At 50.7% G+C, this 14,922-nt stretch overlaps 1 protein-coding gene across 8 annotated transcripts in view; it reads right to left on the bottom strand.

Moving 5' to 3' along the window:
- The window catches only part of OPCML (opioid binding protein/cell adhesion molecule like), a 313,690-nt gene that overhangs the window by 27,618 nt on the left and 271,150 nt on the right, over window positions 1–14,922 (bottom strand). For all 8 annotated transcript variants that reach the window (XM_074527875.1, XM_074527874.1, XM_074527868.1 and 5 more), the window contains one exon: window positions 1,079–1,311. In XM_074527875.1, the coding sequence (XP_074383976.1) occupies window positions 1,079–1,311 (233 nt within the window). The remainder of the gene's footprint in view (window positions 1–1,078; window positions 1,312–14,922) is intronic.

Below are 14,922 nucleotides of genomic sequence, written 5' to 3'. Positions count from 1 at the left end.
TGAGGTGAGCCTCTTCACCACAGCCTCGTGCACACAATCTGGGGTTTCCCAACACATTCCCACAACCACCAGGCAGGAAAACCTGTTGGATGGGTGACCACAATCAACCCCTGCCTCTAGGCAATGAGGAGGGTACATAAATACATACATAACTCTGTTGGGGGCTTCTCAGAGACGTGTCGAGGCTGAGAAAGTTTTCAGATTTGCTCATTGCAAAATCAATACCCATCAGCTGTTTGAAATTAAAGGAAAGATTAGGTCCTGGTTTTATACACGCTTTATTGTATTCCGAGAGCTTTCTACTCAGCCAAATAAATCTTCTTTAAGAGGATTAGGAAACTTTCATTATCTTTATCTAACCTGAACTAACACTAACTCTGAAAAATTAATCTAGAGACCGGACAAAAGCCAGTAGCTGGTGCAAAGCCGCAAGAATCCAGAGGCAGCATCCCTCAGAGAGCTACTGGTCCCTCTGATCTGCCAGCACCTGGATCCCCCCATCAGAACAGCCTCAGAACACTGCTTTGCAACCCAACAGCATCTGCTATATTAATACACTTGCCTTTGAGGCCCTGTGCCAAGAGCCCTTCATGGCCCCACAGAGATTTCGACCTCTCTCCCAAAAGCACGGAGCCTTGTGCTGCTGGGATCTGCTTCTCCTCTGTGCCTGGCAGCACATTGCTTTTGGCGCTCCTGAAGCACTTCAAACACCTGCTTGAGCACCTTACTAACAAATCCCTGATGGAGCAAGCTGAGCAACATGGTTCCAAGCAAGACAAGTCAAATTCACAGCACAGAGAGGCAAAGGGGGAAAAAAGAAGGGCTCAGCAGCCCCATTGCCAGTTCTCAGGTGTCCTCTGCCCCATGTGACAACTGCACAACACAGCAAGGCTGAGACAATGCACGCTCATCTCCTCCCTGGCACGGTGGGCACTTGTCCACAGTACTGTTCCCATGCCATGCAATCTCTGAAGCAGCTCCAACTCAACTATCAAGAGGGCCTCCAAACCCTTCCCAAGTCCAGGCAGCCTTCCAGACCAAACCACCCAGCAACAGCACGAGGCACGCTCAGACCTACCTTGCACGATGAGGTGGACGCGTGAAGTCTTGGGGTGATTGTCTGTCTGCACAGAGCAGGTGTAGGGCCCCTCATCGTAAATGTCCACGTTGTGTATCTTGATGCTGTACTGGGTCTTGGTGTTGGACAGGATGACCACACGGTTGTCTATAGACCACTTGTCATTGCCGGCATACAGGATGGTGCTGCGGTTCAGCCACGCTACCCGCGTGACCCGCTCATCCACAGTACACCTGCAGGGGACACACAGAGGGTCACACACCTGGAACGGGACACACACAGAGCATCCCAGGTCCCAAAAAGGGATGGGAGCAGGATGGGAGGGTGGCTCCCCAGCTCTGCCATGCTGTGGCCATGCTCCCTGTTTCCACATCCCCCATCACGTGAGATTTCACACAAACAGCAGGTTTGCCAGAAATAAAACCTCCCTTTTTCTTTTACACACAACTGGGGAACCACAGACAAAATTCCTATTGTTTGACCTCTGCAAGTCAGGCAGACCATCTCTTCTCACCCACCTCCACAGCCCCCCTTGCTTTTGCTGTGCACTGAGAATTCCAGATGAAGCTGTAAAATGTGCTGACAGTTCAGCTTGTCGGCACAGCCCTCGAGCCATCCCCGGGGTGATAAACACCCCCGCTGCTGGGGACAGGGGCCACAGCACACGCACAGGGAGAGGGGAAGAAGAGAAACAGCCGGAGACGGCCAAGCCAGCACATGGGGAAGGGAAGGGAACATTTGGATAAGCAGCTGTAAATCCTACAAGTGCCTTGAAAACACAACGCGGTCGTTTCCATTATTTATTTCCTGCCTGGCTCCCACCATCCCTGCTCTGAGACGTGCAGGAGCTCGGCAGCTCCGGTCCACGGCGCTGAGTTACACTTGGCAAGGAATGGGATGGGGGGGAAGGGAATTTAAATGTTCCTGGAAAACATGGCTTTTTCATGCTTTTTGATAGATTCTTCTCCATCTATCTACTTGTGGCTTTCTCTGCTGCTGCCATGGTATCTGTAGCAAAAGCTCTGAGTGTTTGGTTAAATTAAGAGCCGAGCATCCCTTGGGAGCTTCACCTTTGCCACCTGAGGACCAGGCTAGGGAAGCTTTCTCTTGGCATGAAAAAAAAGAAAGAGAAATCAAGCTAGACATGAGCTAGTGCCAGCAGTGGCAGACCTGCCGCAGCCCAAGACTGTAGGAAAAGGCACCTACAGTCAATCAAGGAACTCGTGCGAGTCCCTCTCCACATGCCTGTAAATTCAGAGAGCAGCTGGGAGGCTGTTCCTGTCCTCATCCCCACTGCAGTGCCTCTCCTGCCCAGGCTCTGGGGGTGTTATATGCCTCCCTTGCTGAGATCGCAGAGCATCACCTCGATCGAGATTATTAATCGGGCACAGGGAAGGGGCGATACTTGGCATGCTTGAGGGTCCCCCCGGGTGCTCGGTTCAGAGGAATGAGCCATATATTCTCCTGCAAACAAGTAATTTTCCCCTTGCAGGAGCTGTACGTCTCTGCCAGCCACATCACGTATGGACTCAGGGAAAGACGGATGGTGCTCCATGCCTGCCATGGCACCGCTGGCACGAGGGGACCCTGTCTGGTGTCAGACATGCCCTGGTGCCAGCTCGGCTTTGCCACACCAGGGCAGCCTTGTGCCAGCAGACAGCATTGTCCTTGTCAGGAAACCGAGCCCTCTCTTCCTTCAAATTAACTGGGGGAGAGCTAAGCACAGCCGAGTAAAGTTCGGCCCTGGGGGATTCCAGTCTAGTGGACTATTACTGCTGTCTCACTTCATTATAATGAATAATAAAGAGATACTTACACACGGCTTCTGTAAATTATTCATTGCGTGCACTGAAAAATCAGGGCAGCAATATGTAAAACAGACAACTTGCATGTCTGTGCTCATATAAATATCCAGACTACAGCCCTGCGAGGTACTCTCGGGTCCCCTCATTAGGGGTGAAGCACAAGGACTCGGGTTTGAAGTGACAGGGACGAGACGCTCGTGCCAGTGCTGATACGTTCCACTGTTGCAGCCCAGCTTCGGCTGGTGCATATGGGATATACTTCCTGAGGAGATCTGGGGTGGTCCAGGACGCCTGAGAGCTGGGGTGGTTCATTCTGCATTTACATCTCACACTTACATGTCAGAGCTGCACTGCATGAACACCCAGGGATGTCCCGGGTGGACACTCACAGGAGGGAGGGCAAGGACAGCATCACCCTGCCTTGTCTGCGGTGCTGGTGACTGGTACTGCCCCCAAAACCACTTGGAATGAGCAGGAAGCAGCAACTTGGAGACCTCTGTAACAAATCCATGCCAAGAACAAGGAGGCAAAGGCTCCTCCTTCCCATCCCTCACTGCCACTCAACATCAAATTTAGGACCATGTCTCTTCGGCTTTGTGCAGCACCATGTTCCTCTCTACTGGAACCCAGACTGTCCCCTGCAGCTACAGACAGCCAGACAAAAAACAGACCTCCTGTGCCTCCTGGGAACGTGTGAGAACCACCACCAGCAGAAAAATCCCATCCATCAGCTGGCACAGAGCACATGGCATTCCTGCAGGCACCTTCTCAGCTAACTTCATTTTCCCACTGCCAGTTTTCCCGTTCCCTGGCAATTGGCACTACAAAGAGAATACTGATGGATACTCTGGCACAAGGATCATCTCATCAGCTTCTTTACCTGTCTGGGAAAGTGATCTCCATTAGCTGCTAAGCTGACGGCACTCGCTTGTCTGCTGAGCCGTCTTTGCTCCCCATTTCCAATTGACCAGGATTATGATAATGTCTCCAGTAAGCAAACAGGTAAAGAGACTTCTGCAAAGTGTTTAGATAAAGCAGACAAGCTCTGACAAAGCTGGATAATAAAGCAGGCCAGGAGGTTTTCCCTTGAAGGGATCTAATTAAAACCAAAGACAAACCCCCATTAACAGTTTCCTGAAGGCACCGTATCCATCTCCAGAAACTGCCTTACCAGTCCAGAAGGGACAAAAGACAATAAAGCACCTGTCACATGGGAGGGAAATAAACTTATCCTGGCTCTGCAGTTCACCTGGAGAAAGCCCATCAGCAAGGCAGGGGGAATATCTTGGGAATGGTATCATCAGTCCCCAGCATACGCTGCATGCCAGCACCCCCACGCATCCCTTCTTTGCACAATGTGACCAGTGCCATCAGCTCCTCCATCTCTGCATCCCACTTACACCTTCATTGCCTCTGAGCAGAGACTTTTCACCATCTGTAACCCTTCATCTGCCTCCAACCACTGCTGCTCTCCTCCAAAGTGGCTGGGGAGCTCTGGATGCCAGGCTTTGCTGCAGCTCCCCACACTGTTCACAATGATACATGTGGGCTCTCTAAAGCTCCATCTCCTGAGACCCATACTGATCCCCTCACTCTGCAGGAGGACGAGAGCTGCTGCAGGGATCCCAATGCTCCACCAGAGATGAGGGTGATGAACCTGAAGGCAGCAGCGTGAGAAGATGCATGAGGGTGGGAGCTGGGGGCACCGGCGCTGCGCTGCTTCCCCTCTAATTGCCCCTATTCCTCATTCTTAAATGCTAATTTTGAAGTTTGCCGTGGGATTATTTCACTTAGTGTCAACAATACAGATAGCTCTGCTGACGTGCTCTTTGTGTGTGGTGGCACACAGTGTCTGTCTCCCTCCTCCTGCACCTATTAGGAGAGACCCCACATAGCTCCCACAGCAGGCTCCTTCCCAGCCCCATCAATGAGCACTGACAGCACCTCTCCTATGTGTGGGTTGAGCCATAACACCCTTCACCTTCTCCTGCCTTCTCTGACCATGTCACAGACCTTTCCTGCACTGCTGACTCGGCTGAACACGAGGGAGAAGCCTGGGGCTGCCCTCAATGCCTCCCCATGGTGAAGGAAATACTGTGTCCAGGGTCAGCACAAGTTTTCTGGCAGTAATTTGGAGGGATAAACAGCACACAAAGAGTTGGAGCCATACAGGAAGTCCTGCAAAAACCTCTCCATGGGTGCAAAATATTCTGAGGATTGGGATATGAAATATCCCAAAATGCAAAATATTCTGAGGATTGAGATATTCTGAGGATTGGATAACTCCAAGATGTTGATGCACATCCTGAGAAACCCAGGGGACATGTTTGTACCTGAAGAGCCAACACCACCAGTCCCTGTCCATGCCATAGGCTGGGGGGATGGATCAACCCAAATCTGTTGTCCATTTATTTGGAAACATGGTGGGACTTTTGGGGTTGTCCAGTGCAGAGTCAGGACATGGACTTAATGATCCTTGTGTGTCCTTTCCAGCTGAGGATATTTGATGATTCTAGGATTGGAACCTCTCCCGTTTCCTTGTTCAAACCAACAGCGCTCTACTTTTAAACTCCTCTATGGCCCTTCAACCCAAACTGCTTCTCTCTCCTGTAGGTAACATGCCTCGTCAGGATGACAAATGGAGATGCCAAAACCAGTTGCAAACTTGCTGGCTGACCCAGTTTTCAGCAGCTAAAATAGCTCACCCAGATCGGGAGTGAAGCCCCTCGACAGCGACCAGGTGATGCTTCACCCTGGGAAACCTCCAACCAAAAATACCTGTCACAGGGGCAGAACAAACACCCTTGTCTTTGAGAAGAAATTGTTAATTACATTTGCCAGGGACTCCTAATGGGATTTCTCCTGCACTTCCAATATTCGCCCTGGCTACACACTTAAGGGGCACCGGATGTTTTTTATTCTGGGCGGCTGGAGCAAAGGCAGAGGAGATTTATTTGTAATCATCGGAAATAAACACATTTCCTCAGAAGTAAACACAAAAGAACAGAACCTGGCTGGGCTCCCACTTCGTTCAAGATGCAAATGAGAAGCAGGCCATCAAAACACTGCAGCTCCCCTAATCCTCTCCCAACAATGCAACCCGCCACATTATCTGCAGGGACAATGGCATCTGCGCCATGTGCCGGCAGCTCTCACATGGCAGCTCCCGAGGGCAGGACTGCGCCACCTGAGCTTGTCTCAGCCATCCAAGCTGTTTACTCGTGGGTGGAGGGCTCAAGGCACTTATTTTTTTATCATGCTCCTGTCCACTCTATCTCCGAGGCACCCACAGTGTCCCTTCTCCACTCTCTCCCATCCTTCTCAGTGCCTGGATGTGTAGTGCACAGCTCCATGCCATCCCCGTGCCATCCCAGCACCCTGAGAACAGAGGACACACCTCCATGCCATCCCAGCACTCTGAGAACAGAAAGCACAGCTCCATGCCATCCCCACACCATCCCGGCACCCTGAGAACAGAAAGCACAGCTCCATGCCACTCCAGCACCCCAAGGACAGAGGGCACTTGGGATGCACCCTATGGCATCATCCAGCACCACCACCACCCATCCAGCCTTCACCAACCACTCAGCAAGTCCTGATCCATCACCACACCCATACCCACTGTGGGAAAACAAGGAGCATGGGGTGTGCCAGAGCTTGGCCAGCCCAAAATTCTCCTTTTCTCTGTAACATTCCTCCCTCCCCACCTTACACCACTCAGCAGCTGCCTCCTGCAATGCCACACACAACTGCAAGTTTAATTAATTGCCTGGCCCCACTGCTACTGCTCCGATTCCCCAAGAGCTCCCAGTGCTGTTCAAACACACTCCAGGCCACTGGAAAAACCTGTTCCCTCCCAACAACCCCCTGCCCAAAGCCCTCCAAGGGCCATGAGACCCTTCTGCCCTCTCCAGAGGCTTGGGGCTTCACAGGGAGGGTTTGTCCCTGGTGGTTCCCCTGCAGTGGCAGTTTGCCCACCAGCAGGCACCGGAATAGGAGCTGCTCCCTGTGAAAAATCAAAGCCCAAATTGATACATTAGCGACTGCTAAATATAAAATATCCATCTGCAAAGATAATAAGCCTTTGAGGGCAGAGGCTGCTGAGTTGCTCCATTTCAGATAGTTTAATGGTGTTTTGGTCCATGACTGCAGCTCCCAGACATTAGAATGATAACAAGATGATGAGGAGGGCGGGAGCAGTCTGCGCGAGGCATCAGAAGTCAAGACAATGCTCACTACGCAGTCCCTGAGGGGTCCATGTCACACAAAACACTGGCTGCTCTGTGCCCAGCATCCACAGGGCTTTGGGTGGCCTCTGTGACAACCCAGCACATGCAAAAGCTGCCAAGGGGCTGCTGCCAAGCTTCAGCTGACATTAATTCAGAGAGGGGGATCTGAGCCCCCTGGAGTCAGGGGTGGACCTGGGTACTACTGCAGGTGGCACAGAGTGATGCTAAAGCTGATGCAGGCATAACTGTGCTGCAGATGGCTTATAAAGCAATCCTAGTTTGAAGAGGGAAGGGATGCCCAGTGAGGTGAGCTGCTGCACGGTGCCCCCTCTGACAGATCACATCTTCTCCCCAAAGCCATTCACGGGATTTTCTGAATTAATGCTCCACATCGAGCAAATCCAGAAACAGTCAGCTCTGTTAAAGCGAGCCAGGCTTTGCCTCCACTTCGTAAAGCCCTTCTTTCACTCCTCATTGCTCCTACTTCAGCTTGCAGGGACACACCTCACGCTGACAACATCATTGGCAAGGGAAAGGGGGGCTGGGCAAAGTCAGGTACTCCTCCCAGCCTGATTTTCCCTTGTTTCTGACACAGCACTGCATCAATATCCATGCCCACGTGCCGGGATGCTCCCCCCGTGGCGTAGGGAAGGTCAGAAGGCATTAGCCTAAGCCCCAACAGCCAACAGCTGTTATTAGCTCAGGAGAAATCTTCATAAGGAAATATGAAGTGGCAGCAAAAGAAATAAAGCGGAAGGCCTTTGGATGGAGCAAATCAATGGGAATGTTTATAGAGCAGGTGGCACGTAAATGCTTCCATCAGAAGCAGTCGATCTGGCGGCCACACCTCATCTCACAAAGACAGAGATGAAAATGAAGGCACTGAGCAGGGGCAGCCAGGCCAGTAAAACCTCAGAAATTGGAAGAAGTACAGAAAAGCATCCTTCCTTGCCCAAAATGATTGCACTTTTCCCCTAACACAGCCAGGCATTTATTTCACACTTCTCCATGGTCACTTGGCCATGCTGTGGTTTGAAGAAGGCTGGGACATCTTCCCAGCTCTTCTCCAAAATGACATTCACCAATTCACACAATCCAGCAGCGTTTACCATCAAGGCATCAGTACCTATCCTAAGAAACATGGGCAGAGAGCTGTTTTCTCACCAGGAAAAGCAAATTGCCCTATCCCTACACCGAGCCCTGCCCTACATCCCTGCAGGGAAAAACCCACCAATGCTCTCAGCACCCTCGAAGGATGCAATCTGGAGATTCCCCTGCTCTCTGCCAGTGTAGGCAGAGCGCCCTGCTCAATCAGCACCTGCACCTTGCCTAAATCAGTGCTAATCTCACACAATACAGCACCTGCAACCGCCTGATTTCCAGTGTTCTTCAATCAAAAGCAGCAAAGAAAACACTGAGTTCATCGCTAGCAGAGCTGAGCAGTTGAGAACCTCAACTCCTCTACACCTGTGCTGGGGTTGTAGGGTTGGAATTTTCCTTGCTATTGCTTTTTTGACAGGTTTTTTCATTTATCTGCCTAGGCAGGGAGAGAGAGGAATAACTTTGGCTGTCACAGCTGGACATGCAGTTAAGTGGCGGTAATTAGCGTGTGGCAACGTGAGCCTCTGACCGCTCTGATTCAGCCATCCTGATGGGACTGGGGACCATCTCCATCTCAGCTGGATGAGGGGGACACTTTCAACCCAGGGGGATGTGGCTGTGGCACTGGCAGCATCCCACAGCTGCAAAAGAAGAAAGGATGCTGGCAGGCTGATTAAAATCTGGATCAAGGCACATCCACGAGAGAAGGAGCCGGAGCAAAACCATCGGACACTTGTCCCTGCATTGCAAGGAGGGGAAATTGGTCTGAAGCCACCCCAGTGAAGGACACAGTGGCAATGCAGCAAGGGGGTGGTGCTGTCACCCTAAAAGAGGTTCCTGGGGGAAATAAAACCATGTAGGGCCCTTTAATAGGAAAGCCATCCATGTCTCCATCACATGTGGGCCTCATGCTTTCAGTGGGTCTATCTGGCCACACCACCCTCCCCAAGAGCCAGGCAAAAAGCAAACCTCTTCTCACATCCTGTTGTTGATTACCACCAAAAATATATTTGTCATGAGATGCCCACTGCTATCTGTGTGGCTCTTAAGGGTAATGGAGAGGTTTCAGTCTTTGGAGGATAAGTCTCAAGCTCTTGGCTGCTTGCCCGGGAGGATTATTTTACATCAGGTTGAGTTCTGTAGTAATTATCTTCAAAACAGCTGGACTGCTGGATAAACTCACTGTATCTTAATGCACAATACGGGAGCAAATGCAGGGAATTAAACTGCAATTCCAGGCAGATCGACGGAAAAACCTCTCGCCGGTGTTTCAGAGGCCGAGGCTCAGGGCTTCTCACATGTTAGGGGTGGGGAGGCATTTGCTCATTTGAAATCAATTCCAACTTCCCCAGAGACAGAACGGAGGGAGAAAGAGATGCTGGATGAAGATGTTTTACCCTCAAGCTTTCAGCAAAGAAAAAAAGCACTGTTTTCCTGACCCTCATGGTTGGAAAATGAAGCAGTGTTTGATCCAGGCTGGACAGCCTGATGCTCCACACAACCCCGAGACTTCCATAAAAGCTCCAACATTACAAGGTCTTGGCTCCACACTGCACCATTCACTGCAGTGATAGCGGGCAGGGAAAGCTGAGGGGCAAATCAGCTCACTCCATCCACACCCCTCACACCTGAAAGTCACCCCCTGTGAGTATCCCACCCCAAGAGGATGAAGGGGCTGACAGATGGACAAACTGACTCCCAGACTGGTCCACCAGTATGAATTAAAAAGGAAAAAAGAAATCAGGTACCTTCACGATTGTGCTGCCACAAGATTTAGGTGCAAAATCCTTGCAGACAGAATTAATAATCTCTAAAAAGACAGAAATTCTGCCACTGGAGAATGAAGCTGTATTTCATGGTGAACACCATAAAGCGCTCCTGCCAAACGCGAGATCTGTAAACGACCTGGGTGAGCCATCAGCTCAGGAATATAATTGCCAATTTGCAGGAATTTCACCAGCAATTAGGCAAAATAAAATAACCCACCAGAGGAAATCCTCTGCTCGCTGCTCCCACGCCTCCCTGACCCATCTGATTTCTACCCACCACTGCTCTGCCGGGATGAGGGTTGATGCTTCAGGCACTAAGGAGCCAGGTGACAGCTCTGTGAAGATGAAGAAGTCATCTCCAGTGCCAGATAAAGAAGTCGTCATCATTGTGAGGTGACAACAGACACTCCTGGGCACCAGCCAGATGAAGACCTTTCCTGCTTGTATCCCCTCTCCGAGCATCCCTGAGAACCAGGAGTCTCATCTAGGTAACCCCAGGGGCCGAACAACTGCATGCAATTAGGGGGTTTATTTGTTTGAGTTGCACGTGAATATCCCAAATTACATTATCAGATCATAGTCCTGCTTCTGATTTATTCCTTCTTTGTTCTTCAAGTCTTCGTACATCTAAGCAATTAACCTCTCAAAGAGCTGGAGAACACATAATTATCCTCATTTGTCTAAACGTCACCAAGATGGCTGCCTTTCAATTAACCTTCTGGGAATGGAGGGAAGTTGGAGTGATACAGTGATCATTTCCAACTTCAGCCTAGGCTGCAGCTTTTTTTTTTCCCCTTAAAGTAATTTAATTGAAATATTCAGATGATAAAATATAGCCAGATAACTGTTACTGCAGGTAACGGGATCAAGAGGGGGCTTGCAATCGAAAAAGAAGTCAAACGAGGTACAGTAATATTATATCAATACGTGGCACTTCCATCTAAAAATATCAAAGCACTTTGTGCTTATTAATGAAGGGAGCATTTCACACTCCCCTGCCAGGCTGAGACTTACATCACTTCAATATGTCACTGCTATCAATAGGGAAACTGAGGCAGAGGATGTGCTCTGCCACTCGGAATTTACAGAGTCAATCCCTATGCAGTCAGGAACTTCCCAACTCTCATGAACCCCTTTCCTACCCTAGCAGAAGTTGGCTCCTGCATGAGGACAGCACGGGAGACACTCTGATGGCCGAGCTGCTTTTGTTTTTATTTATTTTAATAATAATAACCCCCGATCTGCTGAGCCAACGTCTGCCACACCAGGGAGTGAGGGAGCCGTTCCCACCCATCGCCTCGCTAATAAATATGCATCGTTCCTGCTGGGAAGTGCCAGGTCAAGCTTTGCACCCGCACGAAGTACGACACCAGCATCGTCTGGCACAGGCGAGCAATATTTATACACACCCCCCGCTCATAAATACACAGGCAAAATAAACAAGGCGTCTCTGAAGTTCAACGCATCTCCTCCCTGACAAGCGTGGCTCCTCAATTCCCCGCGGTGCTACGGCTCCGCTCCCGGCGTGAAATTGAGCTCTCCAAAAAGCAATTTGGGCTTTGCTTCAACCCTGCTCAGTGCCTCTTGCCCCGGCAGCACCAAGGTGGCTGTGGCAGGAGCAGCTCTCAAACTCCCTGCACACAGAGTGGGTTGGGGGAGGCTGGACAGAGCTCCCACATAAAGGGAAACTGAGGCACAGTGATGCACAGGACTCATTCCCTGCATCCTTCCCTCCCAACCTCACGTGTGGATCAGTGTATGAGCACTAGGCAGCCACTCTGCTTATCCATGCAGGCAAGAGGGGAGGAAAGCACGTGTGAATACAAGAGGGTTCCCACTGGGGACACCACAAACCCAGAGCATTCATCCGGAGATGAGAAGCGAGGGTAACACAATAGCCACTGAGTTTATTCTCGGAGCAGGCTGGCGGCAACACAATTAAAATGCAGGTCGGAGTTAAGGAACCTTCCTATAAATCTTTGCTTTTGGCTCTTGGGCTTGACAGGAAGCCTATACCTGGCGCGGGGAGTACAGACCGAGGGGGAGGCATGGATAAAGGCTCTGCTTTATGGACGGCCATTTTAATGTTTCGTTTGAGTAATGGGCCTTGCAAATTAGCACCCCGGCAGCCTGAAATACATATTTTTCCAAGGACATGCAGGCTTCCTGATCCGACAGGTGATGTGGGCAAACAAGCCCCGAGGGCAGCTGCAATCTCAGCTCTTTGTGGCTGCAGTCATATTCTATCCCAGCCGGGATGATGAAGAAGAAAACAGAGAGCTTGGAGGGGGAATCCGGAGGCTGAGGGAGGAAATGGAGCAGAAAACGACCCTGTGCGAGACCAGCGAGGGGCTGATGAGCGGCAGCAGTGGCAGGGAGTGCCTGCCAGCCTCTGGAGGGAACTGATGCTGCACTGGCACAGCACGGCTCCTCTCTCCCTCAAGGGAACCCGGCGAGACACTCCGGGGCACGTCTCTGGCACGTGCCTCTCCTTGCACAATCAAAACCATGGATCTCCAGCTCTTGATGCAGCTTGTCTGAGCATCTGGCTCTGGGCTGAATATTCAGAAAGGCTGGAGGTGCTGCAATCACACTGGGGAGAAGGGGGATGCCTTGGCTGTGGGGAAATTAAGCTGACAGCCAGTGGACTGCCCAGTGGGGCTCCAGTTTCTCCAATACAAACATGGCCAAAAAGATGGGACATCCCTGCAATAACTGGGAGAGGAGAGTCAGGAGAGCAATGGAGAAATACATGTGGCTGAACACGAGGGGGAGCTCAGGCCAGAGTGTACAGGGGAGCACAGAGCAAAAAGCAGAGCCTACAGCTCACCCTCTCTCTCCATCCCTCCTTTTCTGCATCCTCTCCTTCTTCTCCGTTTATCCATCCCCCCCCCACCATGTACATAATCTGCCTGGCTGTCACCTTCCCACACCAGCACAAGACGTGCTGGAGCTCCATCAAACTGCAGAGGAAGAAGGTGGTTGAGCACCCAGGGGATGTGTCTGAGCTGCCCCATTTGGATGTAACTCTGCACAGCATGGGGGAAACCCCTTGCATGGAGCTGGACGTGTAGCTGGGCATGCATCCAAATCAGAGCTGAAAATGTGCCTGTAAATTGTTCTGAACCGCAAATGAGGAGATGGATGTCTGGAATTCTCCTCCTTGTCCACACAGCCTCCTCCAAGAGGCACGGGGTGACACGTCCCTGTCAACACACATCTGTCTGCCTCTGGATTTCACTGCACAGACCACAAAGGATGGGTGAACAGGATGAAAGCAAGATCAGAGCGTGGAGCAGCAGTTTGCACTTTACTTTCAGGGTCTTTATCTTAGATTGAAAGTGTCCAAAAGGGTCTTGGGAGCAAGCTGAGCTGGTGCCCAAGACATGAACTTTGCATCACAGTGTGTCACAGAACTGGAGATGGACTCCTTCCTGACCCACTCCATGCACAGGGCACAACTTGCTGCATCTCTCAGATTACTCCAGCACAGGGAAGCTGCACTTTGCGAGCACGCAGCTCTGCCTGCCTCTCCCACTCGCCCTGCCAAGTTTCAGTCATCCAGGATGTGATTTGGAGAGACGGCTCTGAACTCGGCAGGAGAGGCAGGAGTTTCAGCAGTGTATCCAGCACTCCTGAGGCGCTCTGGAGCCGCGGCACAGAGCCTGCGTGCCAGCCACTGGTGCGTGCTTGTCCAACCAGGGAGATGCTCCAGGGCAAAGGGGAAGGAGCAGCCTTCCAGAGGTACCACGCGTTCCAAGATACTGGTGTTTTATGCACCAGCATCTCCCTCCAGGAGGTTTGACTGCAGCTCACTGGGGTGAGTGCAACAACTTCCACCTTTCCCTGAAGGTGTAGGTGTGCGAATCCACAAAATCAGAGGGGTTTGGGAAAGCTGCAAAAGGCAGGCCTCAGAGACAGCAGAACTGTGATCAGAGCTAAGCAGTAGCCATGAGATTGGTCAGCAGAAAAATTATTTAAAAAGTAGAAAAGCAAGGACAAATAGAACAATGGTCTGTGTATTAACGCTTGTCTAGAATAACTCCCTAAGCTGCAGAAGAGCTTATCTAGCAAGATATTAGGAAGTTCTAAGCTTAATAATGGAGCTCTGTGCATTGTGTTTTAAGGTTTACAAGTAGGTATTGTATTCAAAATAAGCAAGCATTATTTTAACCAAAGTTTTGTGTGCTTATAGTAGTTGGACAGAACTACTGTCAATGTGCTTTTGCTTTGTGTGATTGGTGAAAAAACTTATAAAATAAGTTGTCACATTAAGTTCTTGGTCTGCTGCCTGGGATGTGAGCTGATGGCATCTTCCCATTGTCATAACCATGTAATGAGACTGATGCTGGAAAATAAAACCGCTCAAGGCACGTTCCACAGCAGCCCCGTCCTGTTTGTGATTTGTACATATACCCCTGGCCGGCGATAGGGTTGAGCTCTCAGGAATTCCAGCCACCCAGAGCCCATACATTTCATTTATAGCCACAAAGAGTGCCCAGAGCCACCATCAGTAAATCCATGGTGTTGTTGCCACCCTAAGGACATGCTGAGAGCAGTTCCGAGAAATCCCTGCAGCTTTAATACCCGGAATGCCAGAAAAGGGACATGGTGATTCCAGGTATTTCTGCCACCCATTTGTGTGCACCTACAGAGCAGAGAGACAGAGGATTGGGCCAAGGTGCACGGAAATAATTTTCTGCTGGCAAAGCTGCCGACTCAAGGAGAAACATAAAACCCTCGATGAAGGGCTTGTCTAGTTTATTATAACATCGCCTTTAATTTATGCGCCTGCCTTTTATGATTGTTCTCTATCGCTGTTCCTGGGGCTTATTTATGGAGGGCCATTAGCACAGAGAGCAGGCCCTGATGAGGGAGCATTTGCAGTCTGCCGGGGGACCAGGATATAAACTGAGCTGAGGAGGAGGCAGTGAGCTCTC

The sequence above is a fragment of the Zonotrichia albicollis genome, chromosome 27 (genome assembly GCF_047830755.1).
Source record: "Zonotrichia albicollis isolate bZonAlb1 chromosome 27, bZonAlb1.hap1, whole genome shotgun sequence".
In the NCBI taxonomy this organism is placed as follows: Eukaryota; Metazoa; Chordata; class Aves; order Passeriformes; family Passerellidae; genus Zonotrichia; species Zonotrichia albicollis.
Note: the sequence above shows the minus strand (reverse complement) of the source record. Positions and strands in the feature narration are given on the sequence as shown.